At 36.1% G+C, this 21,150-nt stretch overlaps 2 protein-coding genes and 1 long non-coding RNA gene across 5 annotated transcripts in view; 2 read left to right on the top strand and 1 right to left on the bottom strand.

Annotated features, from left to right (window-relative positions):
* The window catches only part of LOC137658600 (uncharacterized), a 100,828-nt gene that overhangs the window by 17,108 nt on the left and 62,570 nt on the right, over nt 1-21,150 (bottom strand). The window lies entirely within an intron of this gene.
* Nucleotides 4,778-6,977, top strand: LOC137658212 (adhesive plaque matrix protein-like). 2 transcript variants are annotated; one of them, XM_068392895.1, is made up of 3 exons: nt 4,778-4,857; nt 5,668-5,805; nt 6,482-6,976. In XM_068392895.1, the coding sequence occupies exons 2-3, from the start codon at nt 5,668-5,670 to the stop codon at nt 6,917-6,919; spliced, it is 576 nt and encodes a 191-aa protein (XP_068248996.1). In that variant the 5' UTR covers nt 4,778-4,857; the 3' UTR covers nt 6,920-6,976. The 2 variants fall into 2 exon arrangements, with proteins under 2 accessions (XP_068248996.1, XP_068248997.1); XM_068392896.1 differs by having other exon boundaries at nt 4,824-4,948; nt 6,482-6,977.
* LOC137658211 (adhesive plaque matrix protein-like) lies at nt 13,483-15,668 on the top strand. 2 transcript variants are annotated; one of them, XM_068392893.1, is made up of 3 exons: nt 13,483-13,605; nt 14,336-14,473; nt 15,165-15,665. In XM_068392893.1, the coding sequence occupies exons 2-3, from the start codon at nt 14,336-14,338 to the stop codon at nt 15,600-15,602; spliced, it is 576 nt and encodes a 191-aa protein (XP_068248994.1). In that variant the 5' UTR covers nt 13,483-13,605; the 3' UTR covers nt 15,603-15,665. The 2 variants fall into 2 exon arrangements, with proteins under 2 accessions (XP_068248994.1, XP_068248995.1); XM_068392894.1 differs by having other exon boundaries at nt 13,567-13,696; nt 15,165-15,668.

Genomic DNA, 21,150 nt, shown 5'->3' with positions numbered 1-21,150 from the left:
CATGGGCACATCAAGGTCTTCATCAGCTTCAGGTACATCAATCAAATTATATACCTACTGAATATTACTCGAACAAAAAAAAAAGAAAATCAATGTGTTTTACTGAACATAATGATTATAATTATCAACGGATTTTAACAAACGGAAATATCTGGAGGACCAACTCTTTTCCCCTAAGATCTCAAAAGCATCAGTAATGGAATCACAACTTCGGAATCTAATAACAGATTCTGACTTAGAAATCTGATGACCGACTCTGACATGGGATTCTAATGACAGATTCTGACTTGGGAATCTAATGACAGATTCTGACTTACAAATCTAATGACAGACTCTGACTTGGGAATCTAATGACAGATTCTGACTTGGGAATCAAATGACAGATTCTGACTTGGGAATCAAATGACAGATTCTGACTTGGGAATCTAAAGACAGATTCTGACTTGGGAATCTAATGACAGATTCTGAATTGGGAATCTATTAACAGATTCTGACTTAGGAATCTAATGAGAGACTCTAACTTGGGAATCTAATAACAGATTCTGACTTGGGAATCTAATGACATATTCGGAATTGGGAATCTAATGACAGATTCTGACTTGTGAATCTAATCACAGATTCTGATTTAGGAATCTAATGACAGATTCTGACTTGGGAATCTAATCACAGATTCTGACATGAGAATCTAATGACAGATTCTGACTTGGGAATCTATTAACAGATTCTGACTTAGGAATCTAATGAGAGACTCTAACTTGGGAATCTAATGACAGATTCTGACTTGGGAATCTAATGACATATTCGGACTTGGGAATTTAATGACATATTCGGAATTGGGAATATAATGACAGAATTGGACTTAGGAATCTAATGACAGATTCTGACTTGTGAATCTAATGACAAATTCTGATTTAGGAATCTAATGACAGATTCTGACTTGGGAATCTAATGACAGATTCTGCCATGAGAATCTAATGACAGATTCTGTCTTGGGAATCTAATGACAGATTCTGACTTGGGAATCTGATGACAGATTCTGATTTAGGAATCTAATGACCAATTCTGACATGAGAATCTAATGACAGATTCTGACTTGGGAATCCAATGACAGATTCTGACTTGGGAATCTAATGACAGATTCGGATTTAGGAATCTAATGACAGATTCTGACATGAGAATCTAATGACAGATTCTGACTTGGGAATCTAATGACAGATTCTGACTTGGGAATCTAATGACAAATTCTGACTTGGGAATCTAATGACAGATTCTGCTGTGGGAATCTAATGACAGAATCTGACTTGGGTAAAGAATCGTCGAAAAAGAGATTCTACTGATATTCAATGATTGTCTCTCGCTTGAGAAGAAACCTACAACATATAGATTTAAAGGTTTTACAGCTCGCTCATGAATGGCAGAGGCCAAAGACAATGACAAATCCCTAAAGAATGACCGTATATCCTTATGGTCAGCGCCCAAGCCCTTACTTGACCTAATCTAGGACCAGGGCGGGCAAGGCATTGGCTATTGATGACTCAGCAAGTAGTCCTATAGGCACACAACGATGGTGAGGTTGCAGACACAACAAGAAACTATCGAGCTTGAGCGCGACTCGAACCCCAGTCCGGCAAATTGCCAGACAGGGATGGTTCCAATAGGCCACCACAACCTTACCTCAAACCAAAGGATTGAATGGAAAATGACCAACAATTTTCACTCTTTCAAAATAACTGAAACGGAAATTATAACGACTGAAATATTATTTGGTCTATTACATTCTACTTTTCAATATTAGGAAACATTACATTCTAGAAAAAAAAAGGACTCCACTGATGATAAGAAGAGTCGGAAGACCCCAGCCCTACATGGCTGAGGACTATGAAGCGTGAAGTAGGAGATGGTGAATGGAGAGGTATTGATACAAAAGCTCAAGATAGAGAAGACTGACGAAATCTAACAGATTCCTTTTGCGTCAATAGGCGTAGGAGATGATGAAGAAGATAATATAAATCTATATATAAATCTATACATATATATATATATATAAATATATATATAAATACATATGTATTTACATATATATATATATATATATATATATATATATATATATATATATATATATATATATATATATATATATTTCTACTAATAGGAAATTAATTTCAGTCCACATTCCTTTATGAATGATGAGAATTCTTAAACTACTTTCACTTTTTTTAAGTTGCATAAAGTGGAATAAAATTTGTATTTTACACTATAATATTTGCGGGATTTGGGACATATCTTGGCACATGGGCCCGGGGAGTCCATTCATATAAAGTAGTACACTATAAAGTAGTGACAAATAAAAGCAGAAGGTCCCTTTAGTATTGGCTTCAGTGCACCGCTTGAAAAACACTGACTGCATAAACCCTACGATGGCTATATGATATAGGTTTCCTTAAATTTCATTATTAAAAGATTAATTATAATGATAATAATAATAATAATAATAATAATAATAATAATAATAATAATAATAATAATAATAATAATAATAATAATGAAGAAAGTAAAAATAATTTAACTTATTGCGTCCTCACAAAAATATAAGGGATTATCTTACAGAGAAAGTCATTGAAAATATCAAGGTAATCAACTGATTTCAGGCGATGAAAAAGAAGTCACTGACTCATGAATTGAGTGAATAATCAGACAATGACTAAATCGATTTTAATTGTAAATATGCTAATATGTCGTAGTATGACAATGAAAACAATATCCAACAGATTTTGTAGATTTGAGAACAAAGCCTTCAGAAGAATAATGGGAGTTAAATGGCAGAAAGGATTAGAAATGAAACTATAACAGAGATTACTCGACTGCCATGTGTGGATGAGATCATGGTGAGGGGTAGATTGAGATGGTTTGGAAATGATCTTTGCACTCCTCAAGAGAGATTAGTTCACCAAACATTCAACTGGACTCCGCAAAGAACTAGAATAGTTAAAAGACCCAGGCCTAAATGGCTGAGGACTATAAAACATGAAATGGGAGAGGATGAATGGAGAAATATTGATTTAAAAGTTCAAGGTATAGACGACTGGCGAAATCTAACTGGGGCCCTTTGCGTAAAAAGGCCAAGGAGGAGATGATGATGATGAATTAACATCAAAATGAATGAGACCATATAAAAATGGACAATTAAACGATTTTGCAAAAAAAATTGAGCAACAAATTACAAGAAATTGGTAATTGAAGGGAAAATTTATCATCGAAAATGGAAAACGAATGATTTTTACTAAGAAATGGGGCAATGAATTACATTAATTTTTTATTTGAAGGAAAAATATTTATACAAAATCGAATATAAAAATGAACTTACTACGAAATTGTACAACCAATATCAAGCTTAAATTACAAAGTTTAAAATAAATTAAACAGATCTACAAATAAATTGGGTATCGGATAACATTATCAAGTAGAACAGTAAATATAAGTAATTTTCTGATGAACAAATAACTAATTTTAATAGATTTCTGGAAAGATTTTATACGAAAAGCTGCGAATTTACTAAGGAAATGAGAAAGAAATAACGACAATTTTCCAAGAAATTTATCAAAGGATAACAAGAATTTATTTGGAATTTAAGCAATGAATAAATTTAACGATTTGCTACGTAATTAATAAAAAAAAAATTCTTAAGAAATTAGATCAAGAAAATTGCGATTAAATCCCAATTACTAGGATATTAAAAGCCTTGAGTAATTTCTACCAATGGATAATAAAAATTTACTTGGAATTTGAGAAATTAATAAACTTACAAATGAGTTAGGTACAGAATAACAAAAATTAACTGAAATTACACAATAAAATAACAAATAAAACCAAAAATTACTAAGAAATTAAAAGCCTCATACATAAATAACCAAAAATATAAGACCATATAAAACGAATTAAACACCAAATTAAACACCATACAACAGAAACGGCTTAATAAACCAAGACACATTTCCCAAAACAACAGAAATTTAAATCAAATATAGCACCTCCGAGAAGGCAACATTAAAGAGTTGCCATCTACAAAAGAGAGACTTTGCCTAACAGAAATTTTAATCAAATATAGCACTTCGTAAGAGGGCAACATTAAAGTGTTGTCATCTGCAGAGAAGAGAATTCGCCTAACAGAAATTTTAATCAAATATAGCACTTCGTAAGAGGGCAACATTAAAGTGTTGTCATCTGCAGAGAAGAAAATTCGCCTAACAGAAATTTCAATCAAATATAGCACTTCGTAAGAGGGCAACATTAAAGTGTTGTCATCTGCAGAGAAGAGAATTCGCCTAACAGAAATTTTAATCAAATATAGCACTTCGTAAGAGGGCAACATTAAAGTGTGTCATCTGCAGAGAAGAGAATTCGCCTAACAGAAATTTCAATCAAATATAGCACTTTGTAAGAGGGCAACATTAAAGTGTTGTCATCTGCAGAGAAGAGAATTCGCCTAACAGAAATTTTAATCAAATATAGCACTTCGTAAGAGGGCAACATTAAAGTGTTGTCATCTGCAGAGAAGAGGATTCGCCTAACAGAAATTTCAATCAAATATAGCACTTCGTAAGAGGACAACATTAAAATGTTGCCACCTGTAGAGAAGAGACTTTCCCTTGTGTCTGTTAGGAAAGATCGCCCTATTTTGGCGAATCTACTTATGCATGCAGAGTCTCCCTTTTGGCCAACGGTGATTGGGCGGATGAAAGGCGGGAGGAGGCCAAGGAGACGTCCGTGATGAAGGAAAAAAGGTATATATAAGGCTGGCGAGAGAAGGGATTGAGCATTCGGACTCTTCCTCGGATCCACATCACTTCGGATAAGGTAGAGACTCAAAGGAAATACCAAGAAGAAAAGAAGTAGAAGAGGGATTCATCCTCCAAGCTCTGGATAAAACGATAGTATCATACAAAAGGCAAAGTGAATTTACATATATGTTTCTCCTGCATGATATTGCAACCAGGCCTATATAATTAGGAACATGCTTCAGGAAACATCCTTCTATGCCAGTGTTTCCCTAACTTTATTTCTCAATGCAGACCTAACCATTTCTAAAATCCTGCCCCCACCCCCCTTTCCCACTCGTGATTTTTAATTCTCATTATCAAAAACGTTCAATCTTATTCATGTGGAGGAAGACTAAAGACCATGAACTTGGCCTTAATAACCTTCCAAGATAAAAGAAAACTAAATGAACAGTGGAAGTTCTAATAAAGAAATTACTCTGAAAAATAAAAAAAAAATACTATGAAGTGATATTAATATAACAATGATAATATAGATAACACACCATTCGCTTGTGTTTGAGAGAGAGAGAGAGAGAGAGAGAGAGAGAGAGAGAGAGAGAGAGAGAGAGAGAGAGAGAGAGAGAGAGAGAGAGAGAGAGAATAATTGAAATAACTAGATTGCCTCATAAGTAAACAGCTAATACTTGCAAAACATATAACAAAGAACTAAAACGTATGAAGAGAAAGTAATTTGTATGAAACATTTTTCTGTAATACTCTGATAATTTTAATCAAAAAGGGCCCCCTTGAAAATCGAATCACCCTACGACCCAAATTAGTAACGACGTTCTACCCCCTTCCCAACACCAAAACAGTAAATAACAACAATAATAAATCTTCCTTCCAGATGAACGCCAACATTCTCTTTGTTATCGCTGGAGTTGTGGCAGCAGCTTGTGCCCTGCCCGACGCCGGCTATGGGACGCCTGCTCCCTGTTACCCAAAGACTGAGTATGTCACCAAATACGAGACTCAGATCAAGCAGGTATGGTACGGGAGTCTGTGTGGGGCTCATAAGACGTTTTCAAATAGTTGTAGTAATTATAAGGCTCAATACCAGATAGTATTCTAGAAGTTTTATTCCAGCTGTGACCAGATTTGTCTTTTTATGTTGAACAGGATGACATAGGTCTCTTTATAATTCATATATGACAATTCTATTTTAAGGTTGTTCCTGGTCTTAAAATATCTATAATAATTATTCATTACTTCTCATGAAGTTTATTTATTTCACTATTTCCATTCCTCACTGGGCTAATTTTCCTTGTTGGAGACCTTATTGTCATGTCGTCCTGCTTTTCCAACTAGGAATGTAGCTTAATTAATAATAATAATAATAATAATAATAATAATAATAATACCAGCAATAACAGTACAAGGTTTAGTAGGAGTAGGATGTTTCCTCTCTTGGATGTTATTCAAAAAAAATCAATATAAAGTAATTGAAGGATTACATCAGTAGTACAGTAACAGTAATAGCAACAATAGCACTAGTGATAGGATACTCCAACAGCATATACAGTACTATTAGAAATCAATCAAGAAAATAAATGCGGTGCAAGTAGTAGTAGTAGTAGTAGGAGGAGGAGGAGGAGGAGGAGGAGGAGGAGGAGGAATAAACCTACACAATCATTTCCTAAAACGTCATTCTCGTACCCCAGGTTCCAGTCTACGAAACCGTCTACAAGACGCAGTATGTACCAACAACAGTCTATGAACCAGTCTACAAGACAGTCTACGACACCAAATACAGCACTCAATACGTGCCTCAGTATGTAACCCAAACTGAGTACAAAACTCAAGTACAGTATTCTACAGTTTACCAGACTAAGACCGAGACAGTCTACAAGACTCAGTACGTCACCAAGACTGAACACGTTCCACAGTACGTCACTCAGACTGCCTACCAGACAGTCTACAAGACCCAGGTTCAATACCAGACCGTCTACAAGACTGAGTACCAGCCACAGTACGTCACCACAACCCAGCTGCAGTACCAGACCGTCTACAAGACTCAGATCGTACCAGATTACCAGACTGTGTACAGCACAGTCCAGACCTACAAGACAGTCTGCCCGAAACCAGGTTATGGTCACTGAGGCTTTGCTGAGACTGAAAAGGTAGTGTGAATAAATGATTTCAGAACATTACCTCTAAACCTGGTGGATTGTATTTAATTGTAATGATAAGCTTATTTACCAATAATAAAGATTATAGCAAAGCAAATGTTGATTTTCATCCCTCAATGCCAACTACAGAATTCATAATTAAACATAATTTTGAATTAATGTCTCGGTTTTCAGAATTTATTCGAATGTGTATAAATATGTCCGATTGTACTATCTGATATAGCTGGAGGCTCATAAGAGAGAGAGAGAGAGAGAGAGAGAGAGAGAGAGAGAGAGAGAGCTGAGCAGCAATCCATCAGTGTATGTAATAATTTTCATGTATGAAAATAAGAACGTTTCGACTCTGCATTTAATAGAAACGATGTGAAACCAGTCAATCTCTCTCTCTCTCTCTCTCTCTCTCTCTCTCTCTCTCTCTCTCTCTCTCTCTCTCTCTCTCTCTCTCTCTAAACACACAAACACGAACACATATAAATACTTATATATATATATATATATATATATATATATATATATATATATATATATATATATATTTATATATATATATATATATATATATATATATATATATATATAAATATATATATATATATATATATATATATATATATATATATATATATATAATCACAGAGTGATTCTTATGCAGTATGTAAACATATCATCATCATTATCCTCTCCTAAGCCTATTGACGCAAAGGGCATCGGTTAGATTTCGCCAGTCGTCTCTATCTTGAGCTTTTAATTCAATACTTCTTCAGTCATCATCTCCTACCTCACGCTTCACAGTTCTCGGCCACGATGGTCTGGGCCTTCCAACTTTTCTATTGCCTTGGTGAGCCCAATTAAACGTTTGGTTACCTAAACTCTCTTGGGGAGTGCGAAGAGCATGCCCAAACCATCTCCATCTACCCCTCACCATGATCTCATCCACATAAGGCACTTGAGTAATCATTTTTATATGTAGTTTCCGACGATTTGGTTTCCAAATTTTACTTAACTTAGCCATTGTGTGGTTTGCCTTTTTTTAATATTTCACTAAACTCCAATTCTAATGACCCTATAATGGAGATCATAGTTCCTAAATATGTAAATGATTCGACCTCATTAATCCTTTCTCCTTCCAATGATATTTTATCTTCCATTGGATACTTATTTCTCATCCTCTTTGTCTTTCTTCTATTCATCTTGAGCCCAACCTCGTGTGATATTTCATGCATTCTGGTAAGCACGCATTGTAAATCCTGTGGTGTTCTGCTAATAAGGACAGCATCATCAGCATACTTTATGTCAGCTAATTTCCTATTACCAATTCAGTCCAATCCTTCTCCACTATCTCCAACTGTTCTACGCATTACAAAAACCATGAGGAGAATAAGCAACATAGGGGACAGCGCATTCCCTTGCAGTACTCCGCTGTTCACTGGAAATTCATAAATTAATTTGATAGGACTCCACTAACATTAACTTTGCACTTACTACGCTCATGTACAGACTTAATTAAATTCACATATTCAAGAAGAATTCCATAACAATGCAGGACTCTCCACAAAATTGGCCGGTGCACACTATCAAAGGCTTTTCCATAGTCCAAAAATGCCATTAAAAGTGGATTTCTGTATTCTAAGCATTGCTGTACATGTCTTTAAAGGAAAATTTGGTCAGTACAACTTCTACTTTTTCGAAATCCTACATGTTCATCTCTCAGCTTTTCATCTATCTTTCTCTCCGGTCTCTGTAGAATAAGCATGCTATATAATGTCATGACAACTGTAGTAGATAGTAGGTTGGCCGAGGCACCAGCCACCCCTTGAGATACTGCCACTAGAGAGTTATGGGGTCTTTTGACTAGCCACACAGTACTTCATTGGATCCTTCTCTCAAGTTACGATTATTTTTCCCTTTGCCTACATGCACACACTGCGAATAGCCTGGCTTATTCTTTACTTATTCTCCTCTGTCCTCCTACAATTGGCAACACTGAGATTAACAAACAATTCTTCTTCACCCAAGTGGTTACTGCACTGTAATTGTACAGTGGCAACTTTTCTCTTGCTAAGGACAGTAGACACTCTTTACCTATGATAAGCACTCCAAAATCAAACCATTGTTCTCTAGTCTTGGGTAGTGCCATAGCCACTGTACCATGGTCTTCCACTGTCTTGGGTTAGAGTTCTCTTGTTTGAAGGTAGACTCGGGCATGCTGTTCTGTCTTGTTTCTCTTCCTCTTGTTTTCTTCAAGTTTTTATAGTTTATAAGGAAATATTTATTTCAATGTTGTTACTCTTCTTAAAAATTGATTTTTCCTTATTTCCTTTCCTAACTGGGCTATTTTCCTTGTTGGTGTCCCTGGGCTTATAGCATCCTGCTTTTCCAAATAGGGTTGTAGCTTAGCAAGTAATAATAATAATAATAATAATAATAATAATAATAATAATGACATAGGTGTGATGCCTCTGTTATTATTGCAATCAGTCATGTCTCGTTGTTTGTCATTTTCACGAACACTCCTAACTCCCATTCATTAGATTTCGCCTCTCCGTGCGACATTCTACAAAATAATCTTGTAAGTACTCTGGGAGTCACTTTATTTTCGGCCAATATCATCTCCATCGAATCCAGGGGCTTTCCATCTCTTGAGTTTTTTAAAGATAGCTTCAACTTCAAACATACTGAATTCATTCATGGGCACATCAAGGTCTTCATCAGCTTCAGGTACATCAATCAAATTATATACCTACTTAATATTACTCGAACAAAAAAAGAAAATTAACGTGTTTCACTGAACATAATGATTATAATCATCAACGGATTTTAACAAACGGAAATATCTGGAGGACCAACTCCTCTCCCCTAAGATCTCAAAAGCATAGTAATCGAATCACAACGAATCTAGTGACAGATTCTGACGTAGGAATCTAATTATAGATTCTGACGTGGGAATCTAATGACAGATTCTGACGAGTGAATCTAATGACAGATTCTGACGTGGGAATCTAATGACAGATTCTGACGAGGGAATCTAATGACAGATTCTGACGAGGGAATCTAATGACAGATTCTGACGTGGGAATCTAATGACAGATTCTGACGAGGGAATCTAATGACAGATTCTGACGAGGGAATCTAATGACAGATTCTGACGAGGGAATCTAATGACAGATTCTGACGTGGGAATCTAATGACAGATTCTGACGAGGGAATCTAATGACAGATTCTGACGAGGGAATCTAATGACAGATTCTGACGAGGGAATCTAATGACAGATTCTGACGAGGGAATCTAATGACAGATTCTGACGAGGGAATCTAATGACAGATTCTGACGAGGGAATCTAATGACAGATTCTGACGAGGGAATCTAATGACAGATTCTGACGTGGGAATCTAATGACAGATTCTGACTAGGGAATCTAATGACATATTCTGACTAGGGAATCTAATGACAGATTCTGACGAGGGAATCTAATGACAGATTCTGACGTGGGAATCTAATGACAGATTCTGACGTGGGAATCTAATGACAGATTCTGATTTAGGAATCTAATGACAGATTCTGACTTGAGAATCTAATGACAGATTCTGACTTGGGAAAAGAATCGTCAAAAAAGAGATTCTACTGATATTCAATGATTGTCTCTCGCTTGGGAAGAAACCTACAGCATATAGATTTAAAGGTTTGACAGCTCGCTCGTGAATGGTAGAGGCCAAAGACAATGACAAATCTCTAAAGACTGACCGTATATACTTATGGTCAGCGCCCAAGCCCTTACTTAACCTAATCTAGGACCAGGGCGGGCCAGGCATTGGCTATTGATGACTCAGCAAGTAGTCCCATAGGCACACAACGATGGTGAGGTTGCAGACACAACAAGAAACTATCGAGCTTGAGCGCGACTCGAACCCCAGTCCAGCAAATCCCCAGACAGGGACGGTTCCAATAGGCCACCACAACCTTACCTCAAACCAAAGGATTGAATGGAAAATGGGAAACAATTTTCATTCTTTCAAAATAACTGAAACGGAAATTATAACGACTAAAATATTAATTGATCTATTACATTCTACTTTTCAATTTTAGGAAACATTATATTCTGTGAAAAAAAGGATTGCACTGATGATATGAAGAGTTGGAAGACCCCAGCCCTACATGGATGAGGACTATGAAGCGTGAAGTAGGAGATGGTGAATGGAGAGGTATTGATACAAAAGCTCAAGATAGAGACGACTGGCGAAATCTAACAGAGGCCTTTTGCGTCAATAGGCGTAGGAGATGATGAAGAAGATAATATAAATCTATATAAATCTATACATATATATATATATATATATATATATATATATATATATATATATATATATATATATATATACATATATATTTACATATATATATATATACATATATATATACATATATATATTTCTACTAATAGGAAATTAATTTCAGTCCACATTCCTTTATGAATGATGAGAAATCTGAAACTACTCTCACTTTTTTTAAGTTGCATAAAGTGGAATAAAATTTCTATTCTACACTATAATATTTGCGGGATTTGGGACATATCTTGGGACATGGGCCCAGGGAGTCCATTCATATAAAGTAGTACACTATAAAGTAGTGACAAATAAAAGCAGAAGGTCCCTTTAGTATTGGCTTCAGTGCACCGCTTGAAAAACACTGACTGCATAAACCCTACGATGGTCATTTGATATATTTTTCCTTAAATTTCATTATCAAAAGATTAATAATAATAATAATAATAATAATAATAATAATAATAATAATAATAATAATGAAGAAGAAGAAGAAAGTAAAAATAATGTAACTTATTGCGTCCTCACAAAAATATAAGGGATTATCTTATAAAGATAGTCACCTAAAATATCAAGGTAATCAACTGATTTCAGGATATGAAAAAGACGAAGTCAGTGACAGACTAAGATTGAATGACATGCATTGAGTGAATATTCAGACAATGACTAAATCGATTTTAATTGTAAATATGTTAATATGTCGTAGTAAGACAATGAAAACAATATCCAACAGATTTTGTAGATTTGAGAACAAACCCTTCAGAAGAATAATGGGAGTTAAATGGCAGGAAAGGATTAGAAATGAAACTATAACAGAGATTACTCGAGTGTCATATGTGGATGAGATTATCGTGAGGGGTAGATGGAGATGGTTTGGGCATGATCTTTGCACTCCTCAAGAGAGATTAGTTCACCAAACATTCAACTGGACTCCACAAAGAACTAGAATATTTAAAAGACCCAGGCCTAAATGGCTGAGGACTCTGAAACGTGAAGTAGGAGAGGATGAATGGAGAAATATTGATTTAAAAGCTCAAGGTATAGACGACTGGCGAAATCTAACTTGGGCCCTTTGCGTAAATAGGCCTAGGTGGAGATAATGATGATAAATTAACATAAAAATGACTGTGATAATATAAACATGGACAATTAAACGAATTGGCCAAAAATTGGGCAACAAATTAAAAGAAATTGGTAATTGAAGGAAAAATTTATCATCGAAAATGGAAAACGAATTATTTTTACTAAGAAATGGGGCAATTAATTACATGAATTTTCTATTTGAAGGAAAAATATTTGTACAAAATCGAATATAAAAATGAACTTACTACGAAATTGTACAACCAATATCAAGCTTAAATTACAAAGTTTAAAACAAATTAAACAGATCTACAAAGAAATTGGGTATCGCATAACATTATCAAGTACAACAATAAATATAATTAATTTTCTGATGAACAAATAATTTTAATAGATTTCAGGAAAGATTTTATACGAAAAGCTGCGAATTTACTAAGGAAATGAGAACAAAAATAATGACAATTTCCCAAGACATTTATCAAAGGATAACAAGAATTTACTTGGAATTTAAGCAATGAATAAATTTAACGATTAGCTACGTAATTAATAAAAAAAAAAATATTCTTAAAAAATTAGATCAAGAAAATTACGATTAAATCCCAATTACTAGGATATTAAAAGCTTTAAGTAATTTCTACCAATGGATAATAAGAATTTACTTGGAATATGAGAAATTAATAAACTTACAAATGAGTTAGGTACAGAATAACAAAAATTAACTTTGAAATTACACCATAAAATAACAAATAAAACCAAATATTACTAAGAAATTAAAAGCCTAATATACAAATAAACAAAACAATAAGACTAAATAAAACGAATAAACAACCAAATTAAACACAATACAACAGAAACGGCTTAATAAACCAAGACACATTTCCCAAATAACAGAAATTTAAATCAAATATAGCACCTTTGAGAGGGCAACATCAAAGTGTTGTCATCTGCAGAGAAGAGAATTCGCCTAACAGAAATTTCAATCAAATATAGCACTTCGTAAGAGGGCAACATTAAAGTGTTGCCACCTGTAGAGAAGAGACTTTCCCTAGTGTCTGTTAGGAAAGATCGCCCTATTATGGCGAATCTACTTATGCATGCAGAGTCTCCCTTTTGGCCAACGGTGATTGGGCTGATGAAAGGCGGGAGGAGGCCAAGGAGACGTCCGTGATGAAGAAGGAAAAAAGGTATATATAAGGCTGGCGAGAGAAGGGATTGAGCATTCAGACTCTTCCTCGGATCCACTTCACTTCGGATAAGGTAGAGACTCAAAGGAAATACCAAGAAGAAAAGAAGTAGAAGAGGGATTCATCCTCCAAGCTCTGGATAAAACGATAGTATCATACAAAAGGCAAAATGAATTTACATATGTGTTTCTCCTGCATAATATTGCAACCAGGCTTAGGACCATGCTTCAGGAAACATCCTTCTATGCCAGTGTTTCCCTAACTTTATTTCTCAATGTATTCCTAACCATTTCTAAAATCCTGTCCCCCCCCCCTTTCCCACTCGTTGTGATTTTTAATTCTCATTATCAAAAACGTTCAATCTTATTCACGTGGAGGAAGACTAAAGGTTATGAACTTGGCCTTAATAACCTTCCAAGATAAAAGAAAACTAAATGAACAGTGGAAGTTCTAATAAAGAAATTACTGTGAAAAATAAAAATGATAATATAGATAACACACCATTCGCTTGTGTTTGAGAGAGAGAGAGAGAGAGAGAGAGAGAGAGAGAGAGAGAGAGAGAGATAATTGAAATAACTAGATTGCCTCATAAGTAAACAGCTAATACTTGCAAAACATATAACAAAGAACTAAAACGTATGAAGAGCAAGTAATTTGAATGGAACATTTTTACACTGATAATTTTAATCAAAAAGGGCCCCCTTGAAAATCGAATCACCCTACGACCCAAATTAGTAACGACGTTCTAGCCCCTTCCTAACACCATATCAGTAAATAACAACAATAATAAATCTTCCTTCCAGATGAACGCCAACATTCTCTTTGTTTTCGCTGGAGTTGTGGCAGCAGCTTGTGCCCTGCCCGACGCCGGCTATGGGACGCCTGCTCCCTGTTACCCAAAGACTGTCTATGTCACCAAATACGAGACTCAGATCAATAAGGTATGGAACGGGAGTCTGTGTGGGGCTCATAAGACGTTTTCAAATAGTTGTAGTAATTATAAGGCTCAATACCAGATAGTATTCTGAAAGTTTTATTCCAGCTGTGACCAGACTTGTCTTTTTATGTTGAACAGGATGACATAGGTCTCTTTATAATTCATATATGACAATTCTATTTTAAGGTTGTTCCTGGTCTTAAAATATCTATAATAATTACTCATTACTTCTCATGAAGTTTATTTATTTCACTATTTCCATTCCTCACTGGGCTATTTTTCCTTGTTGGAGACCTTATTGTCATGTCGTCCTGCTTTTCCAACTAGGAATGTAGCTTAATTAATAATAATAATAATAATAATAATAATAATAATAATAATAATATCAGCAATAACAGTACAAGGTTTAGTAGGAGTAGGATGTTTCCTCTCTTGGATGTTATTAAAAAAAAATCAATATAAAGTAATTGAAGGATTACATCAGTAGTACAGTAACAGTAATAGCAACAATAGCACTAGTGATAGGATATTCCAACAGCATATACAGTACTATTAGAAATCAATCAAGAAAATAAATGAGGTGCAAGTAGTAGTAGTAGTAGTAGTAGTAGTAGTAGTAGTAGGAGGAGGAGGAGGAGGAGGAGGAGGAATAAACCTACACAATCATTTCCTAAAACGTCATTCTCGTACCCCAGGTTCCAGTCTACGAAACCGTCTACAAGACGCAGTATGTACCAACAACAGTCTATGAACCAGTCTACAAGACAGTCTACGACACCAAATACAGCACTCAATACGTGCCTCAGTATGTAACCCAAACTGAGTACAAAACTCAAGTACAGTATGTTACAGATTACCAGACTAAGACCGAGACAGTCTACAAGACTCAGTACGTCACCAAGACTGAACACGTTCCACAGTACGTCACTCAGACTGCCTACCAGACAGTCTACAAGACCCAGGTTCAATACCAGACCGTCTACAAGACTGAGTACCAGCCACAGTACGTCACCACAACCCAGCTGCAGTACCAGACCGTCTACAAGACTCAGATCGTACCAGATTACCAGACTGTGTACAGCACAGTCCAGACCTACAAGACAGTCTGCCCGAAACCAGGTTATGGTCACTGAGGCTTTGCTGAGACTGAAAAGGTAGTGTAGATAAATGATTTCAGAACATTACCTCTAAACCTGGTGGATTGTATTTAATTGTAATGATAAGCTTATTTACTAATAATAAAGGTTATAGCAAAGCAAATGTTGATTTTCATCCCTCAATGCCAACTACAGAATTTATGATTAAGCAAATTTGAATTAAGTCTCTGTTTTCAGAATATATTGTAACAAGGCTATATAAACTAAGATTCGGTAAATTAACTTCACTCGCATAGGCCTACGAATGCATATTCAGATGTTCACTTGTAGTGTCGAATATCCAAAGCGTAAGGGAAAGAAGTTTCTTCCCTAGAGAGAGAGAGAGAGAGAGAGAGAGAGAGAGAGAGAGAGAGAGAGAACGGATTAACAATCCATCAGTGTCTGTAATCATGTTCATGTATGATAATAAGGAAGCTTCTACCGTCCGCATTTCATACGAAGTGAAACCAGTCTCTCTCTCTCTCTCTCTCTCTCTCTCTCTCTCTCTCTCTCTCTCTCTCTCTCTCTCTCTCTCTCTCTCTCTCTCTCTTTATATATGTATATATATAAATATATATATGTAATATATATATACACACATATATATATATATATATATATATATATATATATATATATACAATTAGAATAGCGCCAACGTATCCCTGCTTGTTGTAAGAGGTGACTAAAAGGGACGGGACGAGGGGTCTGGGAAACCCCTCTCCTGTATTATAATCCTGTGAGACATCAAAGAGGTGGAGCTGGGGGGAGAGTGACTGCTCCCCGTACTCTAGTTTTGGGGTGTTTGAATGTGCGTGGATGTAGTACGATAGAGAGTAAAAGATGTGGGATTGGAATTATGTTTAGGAATAGAAGGATGGATATATTGGCATTGTGTTAGACAAAGTTAAAAGGGAAATGTGAAGCGATGTTTGGAGAAATGTCTGGTAGAGTGTCTAGGATTGAAAGGGGAAGAGCAAGAGGTGTGGCTTTATTGCTGAGTGAATGGATGACAGGTAAAGTAGTGGAATGGAAGGAGATATCATCTAGGTTAATGTGGATAGGGTTAGGTTGGGTAGGGAATGTTGGGCTTTTGTCAGTGCGTATGGGCCAGGTTGTGATAAAAGTGAAGAAGAACGGAATGAGTTCTGGAATGAATTAACTAGGTGTGTAGAAGGACTGGGTAGAAGGAATTATGTAGTTGTCATGGGTGACTTAAATGCTAAAGTGGGCGCTGGAGAGGCAGAAGGTGTCATTGGGAAGTATGGCGTACCAGGTGAAAATGAGAGTGGTGAGAGACTGGTAGATATGTGTGTTGAGCAAGAGATGGTGATAAGTTCTAGCATTTTCAAAAAGAAAGATGAAAACAAGTATACATGGGTAAGAGTAGAAAGGGCGTTAATGGATTATGTGTTGATAACTAAAAGAATGTTTAAAAGATTGAAAGACGTGCACGTGTTTAGGGGTATGGCTAACGGTATGTCTGATCATTTTTTGGTGGAAAGAAAATTAGTTGTAGTAAAAGAGTTGGGGAATAGAGTAGGTGGATGTAAAAGGGAGCTTGTGAGGGTTGAAGAGCTAATAAAACCGGGGGTAAAATGTAAATGTCAAGAAAGGTTGAAAATGGCATATGACGAAGTGAAAGTAAGAGAAACTGGTAATTTAGAGAAGTGTAAGTTAGTAAAAGAAAATTTTGTTGGGATTGCAAGTGATGTGTGTGGCAAGAAGTTTGTTGGAGGCAGCATGAGGAAGGGCAGTGAATGGTGGAGTGAAGGTAAAAGTGGAAGAGAAAAAGAGGGCTTTTGAAGAATGGCTGCAGAGTAATAGTGTAGAGAAGTATGAAAGATATAAAGAGAAAAATGTGGAATTAAAGCGCAAGGTAAGTGAGGCAAAGAGGGCACCTGACCTGAGATGGGGTCAGGGATTGGGTCATTCATATGAAGAGAATAAGAAGAAGTTTTGGAAAGAAGTGAAGAGAGTAAGGAAGACTGGTTCAAGAATTGAAGAGACAGTGAAAGATGGAAATGGAAGGTTGTTAAAAGGAGAGGAGGCATGGAAAAGGTGGGCGGAGTATTTTGAAAGTTTACTGAATGTTGAGGATAATAGGGAGGCAGATATAATTGCTGTTGCAGGTGTTGAGGTGCCAGTGATGGGAGATGAGAATGAGAGAGAGATTGCAAGAGAGGAAGTGAGGAGAGCACAAGATGAAATGAGAGTAGGAAAAGCATCTGGTATGGATGGTGTGAGAGCTGAGATGTTGAAGGAAGGGGGCGTGACTGTACTTGAATGGTTGGTGAGTTTGTTTAATATGTGTTTTGTGTTGTCAATGGTACCAGGGTTTGTGCGTGTATTGTACCACTATATAAGGGTAAGGGAGATGTGCATGAGTGTTGTAATTCAAGGGGTATTAGTTTGTTAAGCGTAGCTGGAAAAGTGTATGGTAGAGTAATGATTAATAGGATCAAGGATAAAACAGAATGCAATCTTAGAAATACAGGGTGGTTTTAGAAGAGGTAGGGGTTGTATGAATCAGATTTTTACAGTAACGCAGATATGCAAGAAATATTTAGCAAAAGGTAAGGAGGTGTATGATGCGTTTATGGATCTGGAGAAAGCGTATGATAGAGTTGATAGGGAAGCAATGTGGAATGTGATGAGGTTATATGGAGTTGGTGGAAGGTTGTTGCAAGCAGTGGAAAGTTTCTACAAAGGTAGTAAAGCATGTGTTAGGATAGGAAATGAAGTGAGTGATTGGTTTCCAGTGAGAGTGGGGCTGAGACAGGGATGTGTGATGTCGCCGTGGTTGTTTAACTTGTATGTTGATGGAGTGGTGAGAGAGGTGAATGCTCGAGTGCTTGGACGAGGATTGAAACTGGTAGACGAGAATGACCATGAATGGGAGGTAAATCAGTTGTTGTTTGCGGATGATACTATACTGGTTGCAGACGAGGAAGAGAAGCTTTGCCGATTAGTGACAGAATTTGGAAGGGTGTGTGAGAGAAGGAAGTTGAGAGTTAATGTAGGTAAGAGTAAGGTTATGAGATGTACGAGAAGGGAAGGTGGTGCGAGGTTGAATGTCATGTTGAATGGAGAGTTACTTGAGGAGGTGGATCAGTTTAAGTACTTGGGGTCTATTGTTGCAGCAAATGGTGGAGTGGAAGCAGATGTACGTCAGAGAGTGAATGAAGGATGCAAAGTGTTGGGGGTCAGTTAAGGGAGTAATAAAAAATAGAGGGTTGGGAATGAATGTAAAGAGAGTTCTGTATGAGGAAGTGATTGTACCAACTGTGATGTATGGATCGGAGTTGTGGGGAATGAAAGTGACGGAGAGACAGAAATTGAATGTGTTTGAGATGAAGTGTCTAAGGAGTATGGCTGTTGTATCTCGAGTAGATAGGGTTAGGAACGAAATAGTGAGGGTGAGAACAGGTGTAAGAAATGAGTTAGCAGCTAGAGTGGATATGAATGTGTTGAGGTGGTTTGGCCATGTTGAGAGAATGGAAAATGGCTGTCTGCTAAAGAAGGTGATGAATGCAAGAGTTGATGGCAGAAGTACAAGAGGAAGGCCAAGGTTTGGGTGGATGGATGGAGTGAAGGAAGCTCTGGGTGATAGGAGGATGAATGTGAGAGAGGCAAGGGAGCGTGCTAGAAATAGGAATGAATGGCGAGCGAATGTGACGCACTTCCGGTAGGCCCTGCTGCTTCCTCTGGTGCCTTGGATGACTGCAGAGGTAGCAGCAGTAGGGGAATCAGCGTTATGAAGCTTCATCTGTGGTGGATAACGGGAGAAGGTGGGTTGTGGCACCCTAGCAGTAGCAGCCGAAATCGGTTGAGTCCCTTGTCAGGCTGGGAGGAACGTAGAGAGGAGAGGTCCCCGTTTTTGTTTCAATTGTTTGAAGTCAGCTACCCCCCAAATTTTGGGGAAGTGCCTTGGAATATGTATGCATGTATGTATGTATGTATGTATGTATGTATGTATATATATATATATATATATGTATATATATATTTATATATATATATATATATATATATATATATATATATGTATATATATATATGTATATATATATATACATATATATAAATGTGTGTGTCTATACATATATATATATATATATATATATATATATATATATATATATATATATATATATATATATATATATATATATATATAATACGCATATATATATATATATATTATGCTTCCTCAATTATCATTAATATGACTAGCCAATCTACAACCCTAACGGGAAAAGCTGAGCTGCAGAATGCTACATGCCCAAGGGCTTCAACAGAGAAAACAGACCATTACGAATATGAAACAGAAAAGTAACGATTAACTATAAAAAATACTTCCGATAAACAACTACCAAATATATTTATCTTAGTAAAAACTTCAAGTGAATAAATCTTATATAAACTATGAAACGACACCAAGTTAATCAGTTCAACATAAAAACCATTGGAACAAGTTTGAACTTCGGAACTTTTTAGATGATAAACATGTATAGAACTATAAAGGTTTAAAGGCCTCTTATGAATGGGAGAGGCAAGGGACAGTGACATTGCAAGACAAGCAAGACAATGCCCTAGAGAATGACCATATATGAATATGATCAGCTCCCAAGATCCCTCTCAACAAAAGCTATGACCACGGAGGGCCAGGCAATGGCTGCCGATGACTCACCAGATGAACCTATAACCTCTCCCAGCCACCCATCCTTAGCTCACAAGGATGGTGAGGTTGCAGCGACCATAGGATCTAAAGAGTTTTAGCGGGATTCGAACTCCAGCCTGGCAATCACCAGCGAGAAACGTTACCATTTAGACTATAAACCAAGTAAATGCACAATTCTCAAAATCAGTGTCCGGCGATTAAGTTGAACAATGTCAGCCTATTGGAACAAGGAAATTCTCCCTCAGGACTAAAAAGCAATCATATGATTTTGTTTACTGATAAATAATTTATTTATTTTCTTTCCTCACTGGACTATTTCCCCTGTTAGAGCCCTTTGGGATTGTATCATCCTGCCATTCCAATTAGGGTTGTACCTTAACTAAAAATAATAATAATAAGAAGAAGAAGAAGAAGAAGAATGACTTCGAAAAAAGTAACATTGGAATTGATTAACCAAAAAACTTTCAAACGAAAGTGAAATATGCAAAAAAAAAAAAAAAAAAAAAAACTATATATGTAAATAGACTTTATAATAACCATACTATCCTACTTGCGACTATTTTCATTTTAAAATACCATCCCATAAATATATATAAAAAACCATCCCCGTCCCCGCAAAACTTCTGCTAACTAGGCCTATCTGGGGTTCAAAAGATTTGAATACGGCAATATAAAACTTACTGTATATGGTGTTGAGCTCAACTACTATAACCAAGAAAATTCCTTAGAATAAAAAGAATAACAATATATACAAGTTTGACCTTAACTCATATTGCTAAGAAAGCTTCATGACATAAAAAGAATTATCAAATTTTAATGTATAGGCCTAAATGTATCTATTTACACAAACCACGGTAGTGT

The sequence above is a fragment of the Palaemon carinicauda genome, chromosome 19 (assembly GCF_036898095.1).
Source record: "Palaemon carinicauda isolate YSFRI2023 chromosome 19, ASM3689809v2, whole genome shotgun sequence".
Taxonomy (NCBI): Eukaryota; Metazoa; Arthropoda; class Malacostraca; order Decapoda; family Palaemonidae; genus Palaemon; species Palaemon carinicauda.
The sequence above is the reverse complement of the archived record's forward strand: the minus strand, read 5'-3'. Positions and strand labels throughout refer to the sequence as shown.